Source organism: Thunnus thynnus, chromosome 17, assembly GCF_963924715.1.
Source record: "Thunnus thynnus chromosome 17, fThuThy2.1, whole genome shotgun sequence".
Taxonomy (NCBI): Eukaryota; Metazoa; Chordata; class Actinopteri; order Scombriformes; family Scombridae; genus Thunnus; species Thunnus thynnus.
Window position 1 is genome coordinate 14,078,713 of NC_089533.1, and position 12,761 is coordinate 14,091,473.

General features: G+C 38.3%; 2 protein-coding genes across 2 annotated transcripts; one reads left to right on the forward strand and one right to left on the reverse strand.

The window, feature by feature from the left end:
- The first annotated feature begins 8,221 nt into the window (after positions 1–8,221).
- med9 (mediator complex subunit 9) lies at positions 8,222–9,094 on the forward strand. The gene is made up of 2 exons (XM_067570526.1): positions 8,222–8,354; positions 8,581–9,094. The coding sequence occupies exons 1-2, from the start codon at positions 8,275–8,277 to the stop codon at positions 8,798–8,800; spliced, it is 300 nt and encodes a 99-aa protein (XP_067426627.1). The 5' UTR covers positions 8,222–8,274; the 3' UTR covers positions 8,801–9,094.
- A 949-nt stretch (positions 9,095–10,043) lies between these two features.
- On the reverse strand, positions 10,044–11,503 carry LOC137168078 (dexamethasone-induced Ras-related protein 1-like). The gene is made up of 2 exons (XM_067570525.1): positions 11,124–11,503; positions 10,044–11,004 (listed from the first exon to the last, which is right to left on the reverse strand). Exons 1-2 carry the CDS (start codon positions 11,392–11,394, stop codon positions 10,481–10,483), a joined length of 795 nt encoding a protein of 264 aa, XP_067426626.1. The 5' UTR covers positions 11,395–11,503; the 3' UTR covers positions 10,044–10,480.
- Positions 11,504–12,761: the final 1,258 nt, after the last annotated feature.

Below are 12,761 nucleotides of genomic sequence, written 5' to 3' on the forward strand. Positions count from 1 at the left end.
TTTTCTGTAGTAGCCGTCATTGCCGTCAGGAAGTCAGTTGTTACTGCCCTAACCTTATGTCAGTCATTGGTGTTTGTTATTTGTGAGAGATGCCCTTCCATTGTCTCATAGAAGTGTTTACTAGTCAATTATCACGTGCCATTTTATGGTTGCAATTTAGTAAGTATGTGACATCTAAAAAGTATAAACGAAATATTTTAATGTGAACAACAAAAATCGCATGTATTTATTTGAATTTATAATTAGTCAAAGTTCAACCGTTTCAGTATCAATTAAAGCCTACCACCTAGTGGTTATATCGTGTATGTGTGCAACCATTAATAAAAATGTTTGAGGCTTACACTGAAATGAAGCATGCAAATCTTAATTACTGAGAACTTCTATGATGATGTGAAAGCATGTGTGGATACAAAGCAGGTCAATGGGTCTGGGGGGTAAAGCAGATGTCTCTGACCATACAATAGGGGGCCTCATATTAATGTATTGAGGCCTCATCCTTGACTGACCTGAGAGCAAGATGTGGTGTTTAGAATACACTGAGAACAAGGGTGGATGTAACAAATCTAAATCTGTGAATAAATTATAGGAATTAGGTATAGGATATCAAAAACATTTTCCACTGGACGACAACAGGCTCATATCAACCGTTTAAAATGATACCAAGCTCAGAACGCCACTTACAGTAGAATTTATATCCACTCAGTTCAGTAACTATCACTCCTTTTGAAGATAAAAAAAAAAATCAAGTTTTGTACTAATTTACATGATGTTTTTGAAGAAATTTAGATTCTTATAAAATATAGTGTGTGTACTTACAGTAACTATAAGCATTGCACTGGAATGCAAACCATGTGCACACAATCATAATGTGGCATTGTCTTTTTTAAATTATTGACTATGTATTCAGGTGTGAATGTGAAATGATGGTTTCAGATTGGTCAGATTTGGCTTTTAGGTGAATTTGAACTAGTGGTAACAGCCTGAAATATATGTCACATATACATGTGACCGTGTCCTGAGGGATATCCTCATACTCATCCATGAGTGGTGGTGGGAAAAGTGGTGGGGGTTGTTCTAATAGACAAGATCTGTACCTGAGAAGAGTATAACCCACATACCTGAGAGCAAGGAGCTGGCCTGGATTTATTCTTATTTTTATCTCAGGTGTAGCCCCACTCACATTACAACACAACCTTCATACAAATAACCATTACATATGTTGAACAAAAGGTTGCTGTCCAGCTAACTTTGCCTTGTAGCATGATTTGCAGCTCTAATTTGGGGTTCAAGATTTAAAAAAAAAAAAAAAAAAAAAAAGAAGCTATTTCACCATGTTTGTGGATACATTCAAAATGTTACCTCCCTTGATCCTCCACGTGGGGGCAGTGCAGGCCTTTGTATTGACAGTTCAATTTAGCTCTCAGGTAGAAACCTTTCCATTATTTTTAGTCATGTATAAACATAATTGAACAATGATCACTATTATTACTACCCTTATTATTTGTATGACATCATTTTAAAAATAATTTCCTCTGATATTTTTATGCGTTTTGCAAGAGGTATTTATACACACTTCAGCTTCCACTTCTTGTTTTTACAATATTTTCCATTATGTGTATTTAAATATTTTTTTTCGGTGCAAATAATTGGACTCTTGGAATTCTGCTTCTAGCAAGGTATACACTGGATGGGTTTGGGTTGTTTGCATTGTTATTGGGTGCTTGGTATTAACAGGAAAGCAAAAATAAAATCATGATTAAGACAGTGAGTAGAGGATAATCTATATTAATGTCTATAATAGATTAAAAATCAAACTACATAAGGCCAAGTGACCAATAATATGAGAATTTTGTCACTTATCCATGCATTGCAGAGAGACTTGCAGAGAGACTGGCACAGCTCGTCAATGAGTCTCTAAGTTTAAGCTTCAGTCAGCTGCTGTCTTAACAGAAAAATTAATGTGTCTCAGATGATGCTGTTTATCATGGGCTAAATGGAGTAAAAACCTGTTCTTGTCTGTGACAGTTAGAGAGGTTTTAGGAACAGGCCCTCAGCGTATTGGTGGATATCTCACAAACAAGATCCTCTTAGCGAGGGAACAGCAAGTTCACATTTTGTCTATTTCCATGGAGCCAGTTCACGGTTGGGTATTAATCAACCCTAGTGTCAGGAAAATCTTCTCAAAATTACATAACTTATTTTTCATTTGCCGGACATGTAGGAATTTAAAAATAAAATGAAAATTACATAATAAATTACAAATGATGAATAATTGCCACATTTGCATAACCACTGGAGTTTTACTGTTGTGAATTATAGATTTAGCTTTTATAATAATACCGGTGTCTCTCGTCTGGAATGGAATTTTCCTTTCTCATAACACACAAGCCCGCACACTCACACAACAAATTAAGTGCTTACCCTGCAAACAGTCATAGCCTTTTGCCTGCAGTGCTTAATTGATTGATTTGAACAGGCAGTAACTACACTGTTTGTTCAAAGCTTGACTCCTTTGCATGAATCCTTTTCAGCAATAACACCAGCTGTAATGCAATTATGGCACCAAAGAGGCCTGTTAAAAACCAGGAGATTATCAAGGCTCCATGGAAGAGAGCCTTGGCTTTCTAGGAAATCTGAGTGCCCACACAGACACTGATGGGTATGAGCTAGTTCTATGGTAATAATCTAGTAGCAGCAGCCTGGGTAAAATGATTGATATGCAAACATTTCGTTTTGCATGACTTTATTCCATTCTATATCTATTAACTGTCCAAATGGATGGGAAAAGGTTGAAGGACAAGGATGTTAGTCACTGACAGTGCAAAGTGCAAGTCATGTATATGTACACTGAAGAGGAGTTCACTATCCGGGACAGTGAACCCTACACTGACTCATGATCCATCTTTCCCACACAGGATTTCATGACTGAATGACCCTAAATATGCTTGACTAAGAAGCATTGTTGATTCAATTAACTTAGAAATGAATTATTATTAGCAGTTGACTAGCCACTTTCTTTTTGGTATTCATGAAGTTGAAAGTTGTTGTTTTTTGGGGTTTTTTTCCCACAAAGCTTCTCTGGAATCCAGACTCACATGATGAGAAAATATTTCCTGTCAAATGAAACTTTCATTTTGCACAGGCAACCATACGATAACCGACCTTAATGTGTGCTTAGTATATTTAGCAGGTTTAACAAGAAAGGTTTGTCCCTTTGGAAAAAACATCAGATTGAATGATGTTCAGCTTCAGTGACTGACTGTGTTAGATCAGGTAGAAACTTTTCCATTATTTTTAGTCATGTATAAACATAATTGAACAATGATCATTATTATTACTACCCTTATTATATTATCTATAATAGATTAAAAATCAAACTACATAAAGCCAAGTGACCAATAATATGAGAATTTTGTCACTTATCCATGCATTGCAGAGAGACTTGCAGAGAGACTGGTACAGCTCGTCAATGAGTCTCTAAGTTTAAGCTTCAGTCAGCTGCTGTCTTAACAGAAAAATTAATGTGTCTCAGATGATGCTGTTTATCATGGGCTAAATGGAGTAAAAACCTGTTCTTGTCTGAGACAGTTAGAGAGGTTTTAGGAACAGGCCCTCAGCGTATTGGTGGATATCTCACAAACAAGATCCTCTTAGTGAGGGATCACCAAGTTCACATTTTGTCTATTTCCATGGAGCAGCTGACTAACTACTTTGTTTTTGGTATTCATAAAGTTGAAAGTTGTGTTTTTTTGGGATTTTTTCCCACAAAGCGTCTCTGGAATCCAGACTCACATGATGAGAAAATATTTCCTGTCAAGTGAAACTTTTGTTTTGCACAGGCAACCATACGATAACCGACCTTAATCTGTGCTTAGTATATTTAGCAGGTTTAACAAGAAAGGTTCGTCCCTTTGGAAAAACATCAGATTGAATGATGTTCAGCTTCAGTGACTGACTGTGTTAGATCATCTGTCATATGGAGAAGCATGCTAAGATTAGACGGCAGATGAGCAGGCAGGACATCTGCATCCTGCCACTTCTCCACCAGAGATACTAGCCTGGGAGGTGTCACATCTGTTAGAAGCTATCAGCGGCCCTTTCACGTCATCACAGAGGCTGAGTGGGGCAGAGCAAGCCACTAGGGGACTGCCTTGGAAGGGTTTAACTAAAAGTGGCCTGAAGTCACCCAGGCCTTAAGTTCCTTCAGAAGTCCCTTGTTAGTCATAAATTACATGTTTAGTCCTGGCTGCAGATGTGATATTTTCAAGAAACATGTTTCTCCTCTGGAGTTAATACATGAGAATTTCTGTTATATAGGAGCCAGAATAGCCTTTATCACTGATTTCTGCTTAACATGATACGTTATCTTTTATGCAGCATATGATGAAAACAGAGACAGTTGTGTTCATTGTGTTTCATGGAAATTTGCCTGATGTTTGCTGTTAAGAAGGATTCGACTTGTTTGAGCTGAATAATATTACTCAAGAACAATAATGCATGTTTTTTGGGGTAGACCTAAGCTTTCTCAAGAACCAAAGAACCAGTTCAGACAGTGACTGAATAATGTATACCAATGGCTCACCATGACACTGTGCAGAGGGAGATATACAGTACCAGTAGATTCAAAATGCATTTACTGGTACTTCAATATAAAAAAAAATTGAGGGGGATAAAAACTGTCTATCTCTAAAAAACTACAGTCAACCCTACAGAGGAAAACATGTATTTCTCTCATTCTCTACCTGTTGTTGTTGAGATGAGCTGAGTATGGAACTGCAGGAGAGCCAGGGAGTGTGGAAGTGTGCGTTGACTGAATGTAAATTAATAAATAAGATATTTTCATTACATTAGAGGCTCAGGAACTTCTGCATCTTTAATAGTTATAATATTCTGCTGACTGTGAGGAGATGTACAGGCCTTAAGATGAATAAGACTATGAGATAATCTTCACTTTCCATATATTTAAAGAAAAAAATGTACATTTATCAATATATTGTATTTGCTGACACTTTTAATAGCTTTGCCTTTTGTAAGACTTCTGTAAGCCCTCAGTGATTAACCTTTTCTAAAAAGTGGGGTTATTGATAACTTCACATACTGTATGTCACAAAAGCAAAAAAATCACTATCTCTGGGAAAAGGAAGAATTCATACACATTAGACTTTGAAGGTGAAGGTGAAGTATATATGTATGTTTCTTTTTTTTTCTTTAAATTAAGATATTATAAAGATAACAAATTTGACATGTTGATGTAAGACACGGCTCTTTACATGCCTTAAACAGCAAGTTACATTTAATAGATGAGGACACAATCAAAACAATGACCTCATTGATGCTTTTCATACTGCCATAATTATATATTTTAAATTGGCACAAAGTTCGTTCCGTTGACAATCCATTGCAATGGGAAGATATTGAACAAATTTGTCAGATAAATACACTCAAACGCATAAAATCATTAAAGGGCAAATATTAAATCATGGCATTAAAACTTAAACATTAAAATAACCATTACTTGTAATTCTTATATAAGATGATAATGTGAATGGATATCAAAAGATCAACAGCATCCTATTCGCACAAGATAATAAGATTTTTTCCTTATTTGTGAAATTGGTTGCTGGCTTTTCAAGGGTCGAAGGGACAATAAACAATCAATCAGAAAAAGGATATGTTTGTGTGGGTTGTGAAATGATTCATTTTTCAGAACTCATAAATGTGAGGTGTCATAGCCTTCCCCATTGACTCACATGGTAAACACTTGGGCTTCATAATGCCCTACAAACTCAAATCTGGGTCACATATGCTCTGCAAGTTTCAGCAGTATGTGATGCTCAAAGTCATACTAGAAATTAGAAGCACTAAATAATTGTTAAAATGTCTGAAAAGATCATCATCACTACAGCTCATGTCACTACAGCTACTCTTTAATTAGGTCTTCACTGTCTGTCTCACAGTGGTGGCCTCTCTGCCGTGGTGGCTAATGAGAATTTGTCTCTACAGTGTTTACCAGGTGTGGATGGTGTGAAGGGATCAATTGCTGAGTCTATCCTTATCCCTTTATAGAACATATAGCTGTGAAAATATACTGTAAATCAGCCTGGTTTAGAAGAGCAAGGAGATAAAAACAACTCCCTTTATGAGAAAAGACGATAAAATTTTGACAACTACATCAAGAGTCAACATAAAACAATCCTGATTTGTGCTTTTAAAAGGCAATACACCTCTGATTCTTTGCAGATGAATCAACTACTACACATCATGAACACAGTATGTAATCTGCTGATGCTGTTCATCATGGGTGTCTACATAATCCCTCCATTTGCAGGGGGACGATAAGCTACTAAATAAATACTACAGTGGTCATAACCAATATTAACTCACTCTCACAACTTATCAGTTGTCAAACATCAAGCAAGCCTATTGCAAAATCAGTTAAGTTGCCAGACTATTGAGGTGGGTGATTGAGGCCTGATAGCGCAGGAATATGGGTCAATGAAGGGGGGAAAAAAGATGGGTCAGACTGGGTTTGTATTTGCAGAGCCACAGTATTGCTCTATGTAACTCATGCCTATTTGTTGCTATTTGCATTATGTTGATACCCATTGCAAAGAGAGATAGGCTACTGCATGAGTGCATGTTAACAGCTACATTTGAGAGGCAGTAGTCTGTTGCGCAGAATATGTGGTAGATAGTAGACAGGAAGCAGTATTGCTTACAGCTGTCAATATGTTTTCCCCTATATGCCATTAGTCTAATTTCACATGTGTGCAAGAGGGAAGAATATCCAACTAGAAAAACATGACCTGAATACAACTCTTGACTGATATAGAATAGACATATATATTAGGACTCATTGCAGCCCATTAGACCATATTTGTGCCAATCACGCACACTATTGTTTACACAGGTTGCCACAGGTTCACTACATACACGCCACATGCTGTGGCACAATTGTAGACATAGGAGGTTGAATTTAGGAATAGATGCTTAAGGTTGCTAGGTAGTGGGATGTGAAGCATTAATTCCCAGCTATCACAGGTCAGGTTTGTTTGCTCTGTGTATTAATGGAGTGTCTGTGGCCTATTTTGTGGGAAATATAGGTTATCAGGGGTTCCATTTAAAAGGGAGTCCACGTGTCTTACATTAATCACAGGGTAATAAAACATGTTAAACGGGAAAAGAAGTTCATATAAGGCCTTGATGACAAAATAGGTCAGAGTTTAAGTATTTCCTCTGGTGTCCCATGATGGTTAGATATGACCTCTGAATTGTATAATTTGGCCAGAGGGGAGTAAACATGGTAGAGGGTGAAACTTGAGGCAATACAGTCATCTTTCCACCTAATTTTGTTGTGAGAGAAGTGAAATAAGAGTGAACTCTTCAGCAAGATTCTGAGATCTTCCTGGGATCACCACATTTTGACACAACTTTACAATAAAATACAATAAAATAAAATGAAAAGAAAATAAAGAATACAGCAGTACAGTTTCTTTAGTATTTTCCTGACAACTCAGCATCCAATTATCAAAAAATAGATACATAAATATATAAAATAAAAAAATTACAAGACTATAGTGTTTTATGATATTTTATCTGCTTTATTATCTATAACATTTATTTATGCATAAAAGAAAGTGTGATTGTGAAATTTTTCAACACGCTTTGAAACAGTGGTGTTGACATTCTGTCATGTTGTAATTCTCTAAATGTTTCTTATGAGCACATATAGCTAATGAAGCCTATTTGAAGCAGTGCCATTCAACGTTTACAGATATTTGTATAAAACAAATATACAACAATTTTACAGCACTTTGTGTATACAACTTGAGTCTGCAATCACCAACACACCAGGGGGACTAAAGGTTTTAAAAAATAATAATAATAATAATTTTAAAAAAACTTAAATAATATCTTATAAAGCTTAAAGTGGTTATACGTTTTAACAGCTTTTTTGTTTGTACATTCAGATATGGAAAAAAATGTATTGTTTGATATGGAAAGTCACCTGAGAAATGTATGGCTTTTTTCTTATTGCTAATTTGGGTTTGTGAATATGAAATTTGATCAAAATAGTAAGCAAATGAATTAAATAGAACTGCGAACAGAGATTGCTGTCATATTCACCGAATCCAAACAACACCTTTTTCCCCAAAGTCATAAAATGAGGGTAGATATGATCAGCAATCAATTAGTGGCCTATTTGAAGCGTGTCGGTGACGTCATCTTGTGGTGCATGACGTAAACTATCTGCGCCGCGAAGCAGGGAGCGTGATGGCGGTGGCTCAACCAAAGCTAGAGAAAGAGGGCGATGATTGCTCTCTGCTGCCTTTAGTCCACGATATTATCAAATGGTGAGATTACAGACTGGTTCATGTGTGTTACATGTTCATTCGCGGCGCTGTGGCAGCCGCTTTACATGTCGTAAACAGGTGAAGATACTGAGCGTGTTGTTAGCTGAAGCTAACATTAGCTATCGCAGCTACGTTAGAGTAACTAGAAAAGAGACGTTAAATGTCCAAAATAGCAATATACACGAATAACATATCATATATTCATCTTTGTCTCTATCTTTTTAAGCATGGACAAGGACAGCCAGGATGTCCACCAAGAACTGGCCAAGCTGAAGGCGAAGATCCAGGAGGCTCGGGAGCAGATCTCCAACATGCCCGGGATAGACAGCAGTCCGCCGGAGCAGCAGCAGCAGCTGGCCACGCTGCGGGAGCAGGTCCGCACCAAGAACCAGCTGCTGCAGAAATATAAAAGCCTGTGTATGTTCGACGTGCCAAAAGCATCGTGAAACTGCAGACTGGATTACTGCACCGACCGCAGGGAGCTCATAGACATTCAAGGTGCAGGAGGGACTTTTTGTTTACATCCTCAGCTGTGGAGCTTGGACGTTAAAAACAGGAATGATTTGTCTTCCTCCACTGCATTGCAAGGTGTTTTTGAACGTCAGACAATGTCCTTAATTTTTATTGTGTTTCAAATCTAGTTATGCATTATTTGTATAAATTGCAGTGTGTTTTTTCCAATGTTTCACTTTTCTCAACTTAAGCTATATTTTGTAATTAAATGAAGAATACACTGACAACTGATTGACTTGATGCTTTTTTTGTAACTTGCAGTAGTATGCATTGATTTAAGTCATTGGCCTTGATCATTAGTGAGGCTCTTTAATCCAGTAAGTCACAACTTCCATTTGTATGCAAAGCCATTATTCATTCTGTTTCTTACTATAGACTAAAGGAGGAACTGTGTTTATTCAGAATCCAGTGATTGAATGGTGGAAGAAATGTGCCCATACTCCGCACTAGCAGTAGAAGACTGGAATAATATTTTCAACTCAGTCTGAGGATAGCTGTGTTAAAACTATAGACATACAGTGTGTGAGATGTGTTGAGGGACTCTGAAGGGCTCTCAGTTACATATGTTGCAATTCTAACATGCAGTATGGTAGTTTTTCTGCTTGTGGATTGCTGGATAACCAATATAGTGAAATGTACTCTATTTCAGCATTCTGAACAAATGGAGGGCATTATCTAAGGACTGTTGCACAATAAGATGTGCAATGTTTAAGACACCATTAGCTCACTCAAAAAGTGTCTTTCCTGTTCCTTTAGTTGGATGTTTGAGCTTCGCTGTGCAGACTGATGTATGTGCAGAGTTTGACACTAGAAGGCTGTTTTCACATTCATCTGCTGAAGGTGGAAAGTTTCTCCTTGCTCACCTTCAGTTTAAGGGGTATACCTACAATCATGATTTGTTACATCAGAAGTTCGTGGCCAATCAAGGTCCAATATGAAACGTAAAAATGTGTGATATGGAAACACGTAGCCTCCAGTGCACTGACAATTGACTTTACACTCAGAAGGAGACATCTTGTGTCCAGCAGTGAAACTTTTGAAATGAACAATATTCAATATTCTTAGATTCTGGATTTTTCAGTGAGGGAGAAAGTGAAGATGTAATTTGAAATATTTTTTTTTTTGTGGGAAAATCATATCAGACACAATTTATTATCCCAAACAGAGGAGTCATGTCTGGAGGGGATCTTTACAAGGAAAGAGAAGAGGAAGACAGACTATGAATGTAACAAGTGTTTTTATTTTCTCTTTTATGTAAAAGTTGACATACAGTAGACATAATAAATACACATTCAGGATCAGATTTGTTCATAATGCCACATACATTCAAGTTCCACCAAGTTTGAAAAAAATTCCAAAATGTAAACAATTTTTTCTCAAGTGCCGCTTTTAGTAAGTTTTAGTAGCAGATTTTACAACATTTTCAGAGCATCTACTGCATTACTACACAGGGAGAGACTTAATGATCTCAGCCCCGTGTGTTCTGCACTGTTTGGATCTCAACGTATGTCGCCTGAGGCACTGAAGTCTACAGTGTATGCAGAACGGCTGGCCACCGCTTCATCTCTGGAAAGTCTCACAGAAAGTCTTTGCAGGCTGGCTGATAAAAAGTGTCAGCATATGACGCAGCCTTTCTCTTTCGCTTGGCTGCCTCCCACGGCTTTCTCTTTTATGTACATCAAGTCACTGTGCACGCTCGGTCTCCGCGCAAACGGCGCCACAATCCCATACGCGTTCCCGTCTTTGCATTTCTTGTTTCTGAAGGACTTTCTGTGCAGAACCTCGCAGTACTGCAGCGAAACTTTGCAGTGACGGTCGGGGCTCATTTCGTTGGGCAGCTTGGCCATAGTAAAAAGAGTCTGAAACATCTGGTCTACGTTGGTGTTCTTCTTTGCTGAGATTTCAAAGTACGCGCAGTGCTCGTCTCCACCAACCAGCTGCTCGATCTCGTCCTCCTGCACCTCACGATAAAAGTCACTGTCGCACTTGTTGCCGCAGATGACCAGCGGGACGTTCACGTTCTCCTTGGTTTTGTTTCGCAGGCAGGACTTGGTTTCAAATATCTGGCGTTTCAGGCGCCGAACCTCCTCGAAGGAGTCTCTGTTGTCTAGGCTGAATACCAAGATGAACACATCACCTGGAAAACACAAGGAGAGACACGTTCAATGCCAAGTACTAATAATATATTAGCAGTAGACAATGAACTCTGCAAATATCTGCATCATACACCAGAGGTGGTTTTAAAACTCAACTCACCGGTAAGAATTGAGAGTCTCCTCATTGCAGGGAAGGGATGGTTTCCAGATGTGTCCAAAATGTCCAACTGGTAAACGTCTCCCTTGATGCTGTAGAATTTCCTATGAAAGTCCTCAATAGTCGGTGTGTACTGGTCATCAAACCTCTCGTTCAGAAACCGAGAAATGATGGCTGTCTTCCCAACTTTAGTGGAGCCCAGAATCACCATCCTGTAGCAGTTCTTGGCCGGTATGTCGAACTCATTCTCTGACGGTGACATTTTCTTAATCATATTTGCAGCAGATGCACCCGATAAGGTATGGTGCTGTAAGCAGGAGGTGGGTTTTAAATCCTTTCTGTGATGTGAGGGGTCTAACCTCTCTCTGTCTCTGAAGCCAGAATGGAGCAGGCTGGGGGAATTTATAGGGGGAAGTTTGCCGCGCCTCCCCGATGCGTCATGCATCATCCTCCAGCTTGGGGAGCAGGAGCAGACCCGAAATTATAATGTTACTATGGCTGGTTTTGTGCGTCAGCTCTGTCCACCCCTCTTCAACAGAAAAACGGTGGAAATATGGGCTTGTTTTCAACATAACCCTTAATTGTCACTATGATATTTCCATGCGTAATTACCACCAATTAACTGTCTATGAAATGGCGATAATGTCATTTTAATTTTTAAAATCTTAAACAGGCTATATAATTTATCAGTTTGCGCACAACTGAGGCAGTGTGTGCATTATATTAAACCAAACCGTGCACTATCTCAAATTAATTTTTTATGTGCATGCACCTAATGAGCGTATACTCAGGGGGTTTTGTCGCTGAGGGAGCACAGGTACAGGTCAAGCAACAGTGAAATTACTTTCGATAATCATGCGTTTTCTCAAGCATCAGTAAACAGACGCTCCCCGAGGAAAAATCAGCTGGAATATGAGGTTAGGGAACGGAGAGGGACACAGCGGTTCCCATACGCATCATTTTAAAGGGGTCAAAGTGTGTTTTTTGCTTTTAGAGTCCTCATATCGAGTGTTTGGATTGGATCTGGATACATGTTTTCCTACATGCATGACTTTATCTGTCAGCCTATTCGGACTCTCTATATTTAATTGATATATTATGTGCATATTTATCATTATTGTAGTTTCATTATTTAATTAAAAAGATTGTTCATTTTCACTCCAACCTTATGACACAATCCACAGGAAAACTGAAGTCTCACAGAGGTTAATTGTAGGGTTCAAGAAGATTTTTAATGGATTTATCCACCTTCTAAAAATACAAACTCGTAATCTCTGCCAGGTATCACTGTCAGATCATCATAGATGCAAGCAATAATGTACAAACGTCACAATGAAAAGAAAGACACACAACTGAAGAACAGCTGGGTGTAACTGCTGCCTGGGAGCCATCCAATCCAATTTGTATTGACTTTCTCATATGTGTTAATCGAGGTACCCTACAGACTGTCTAAAGATAGAGCCCGGTGTTTGTGACTCAAACTCGGCTCATCCACTTTACCACCTTAACCACTTGTCACCTTTAAATTATCTTCTCACCTGGGGACCCATGGAGAGGGAGAAGATGACTTCTGAAAAAGAAAGTCTACTTGTGAATGATTCAGGTGTGGTGCTGTCAATTGTCAGTATCAGCATCAACTGT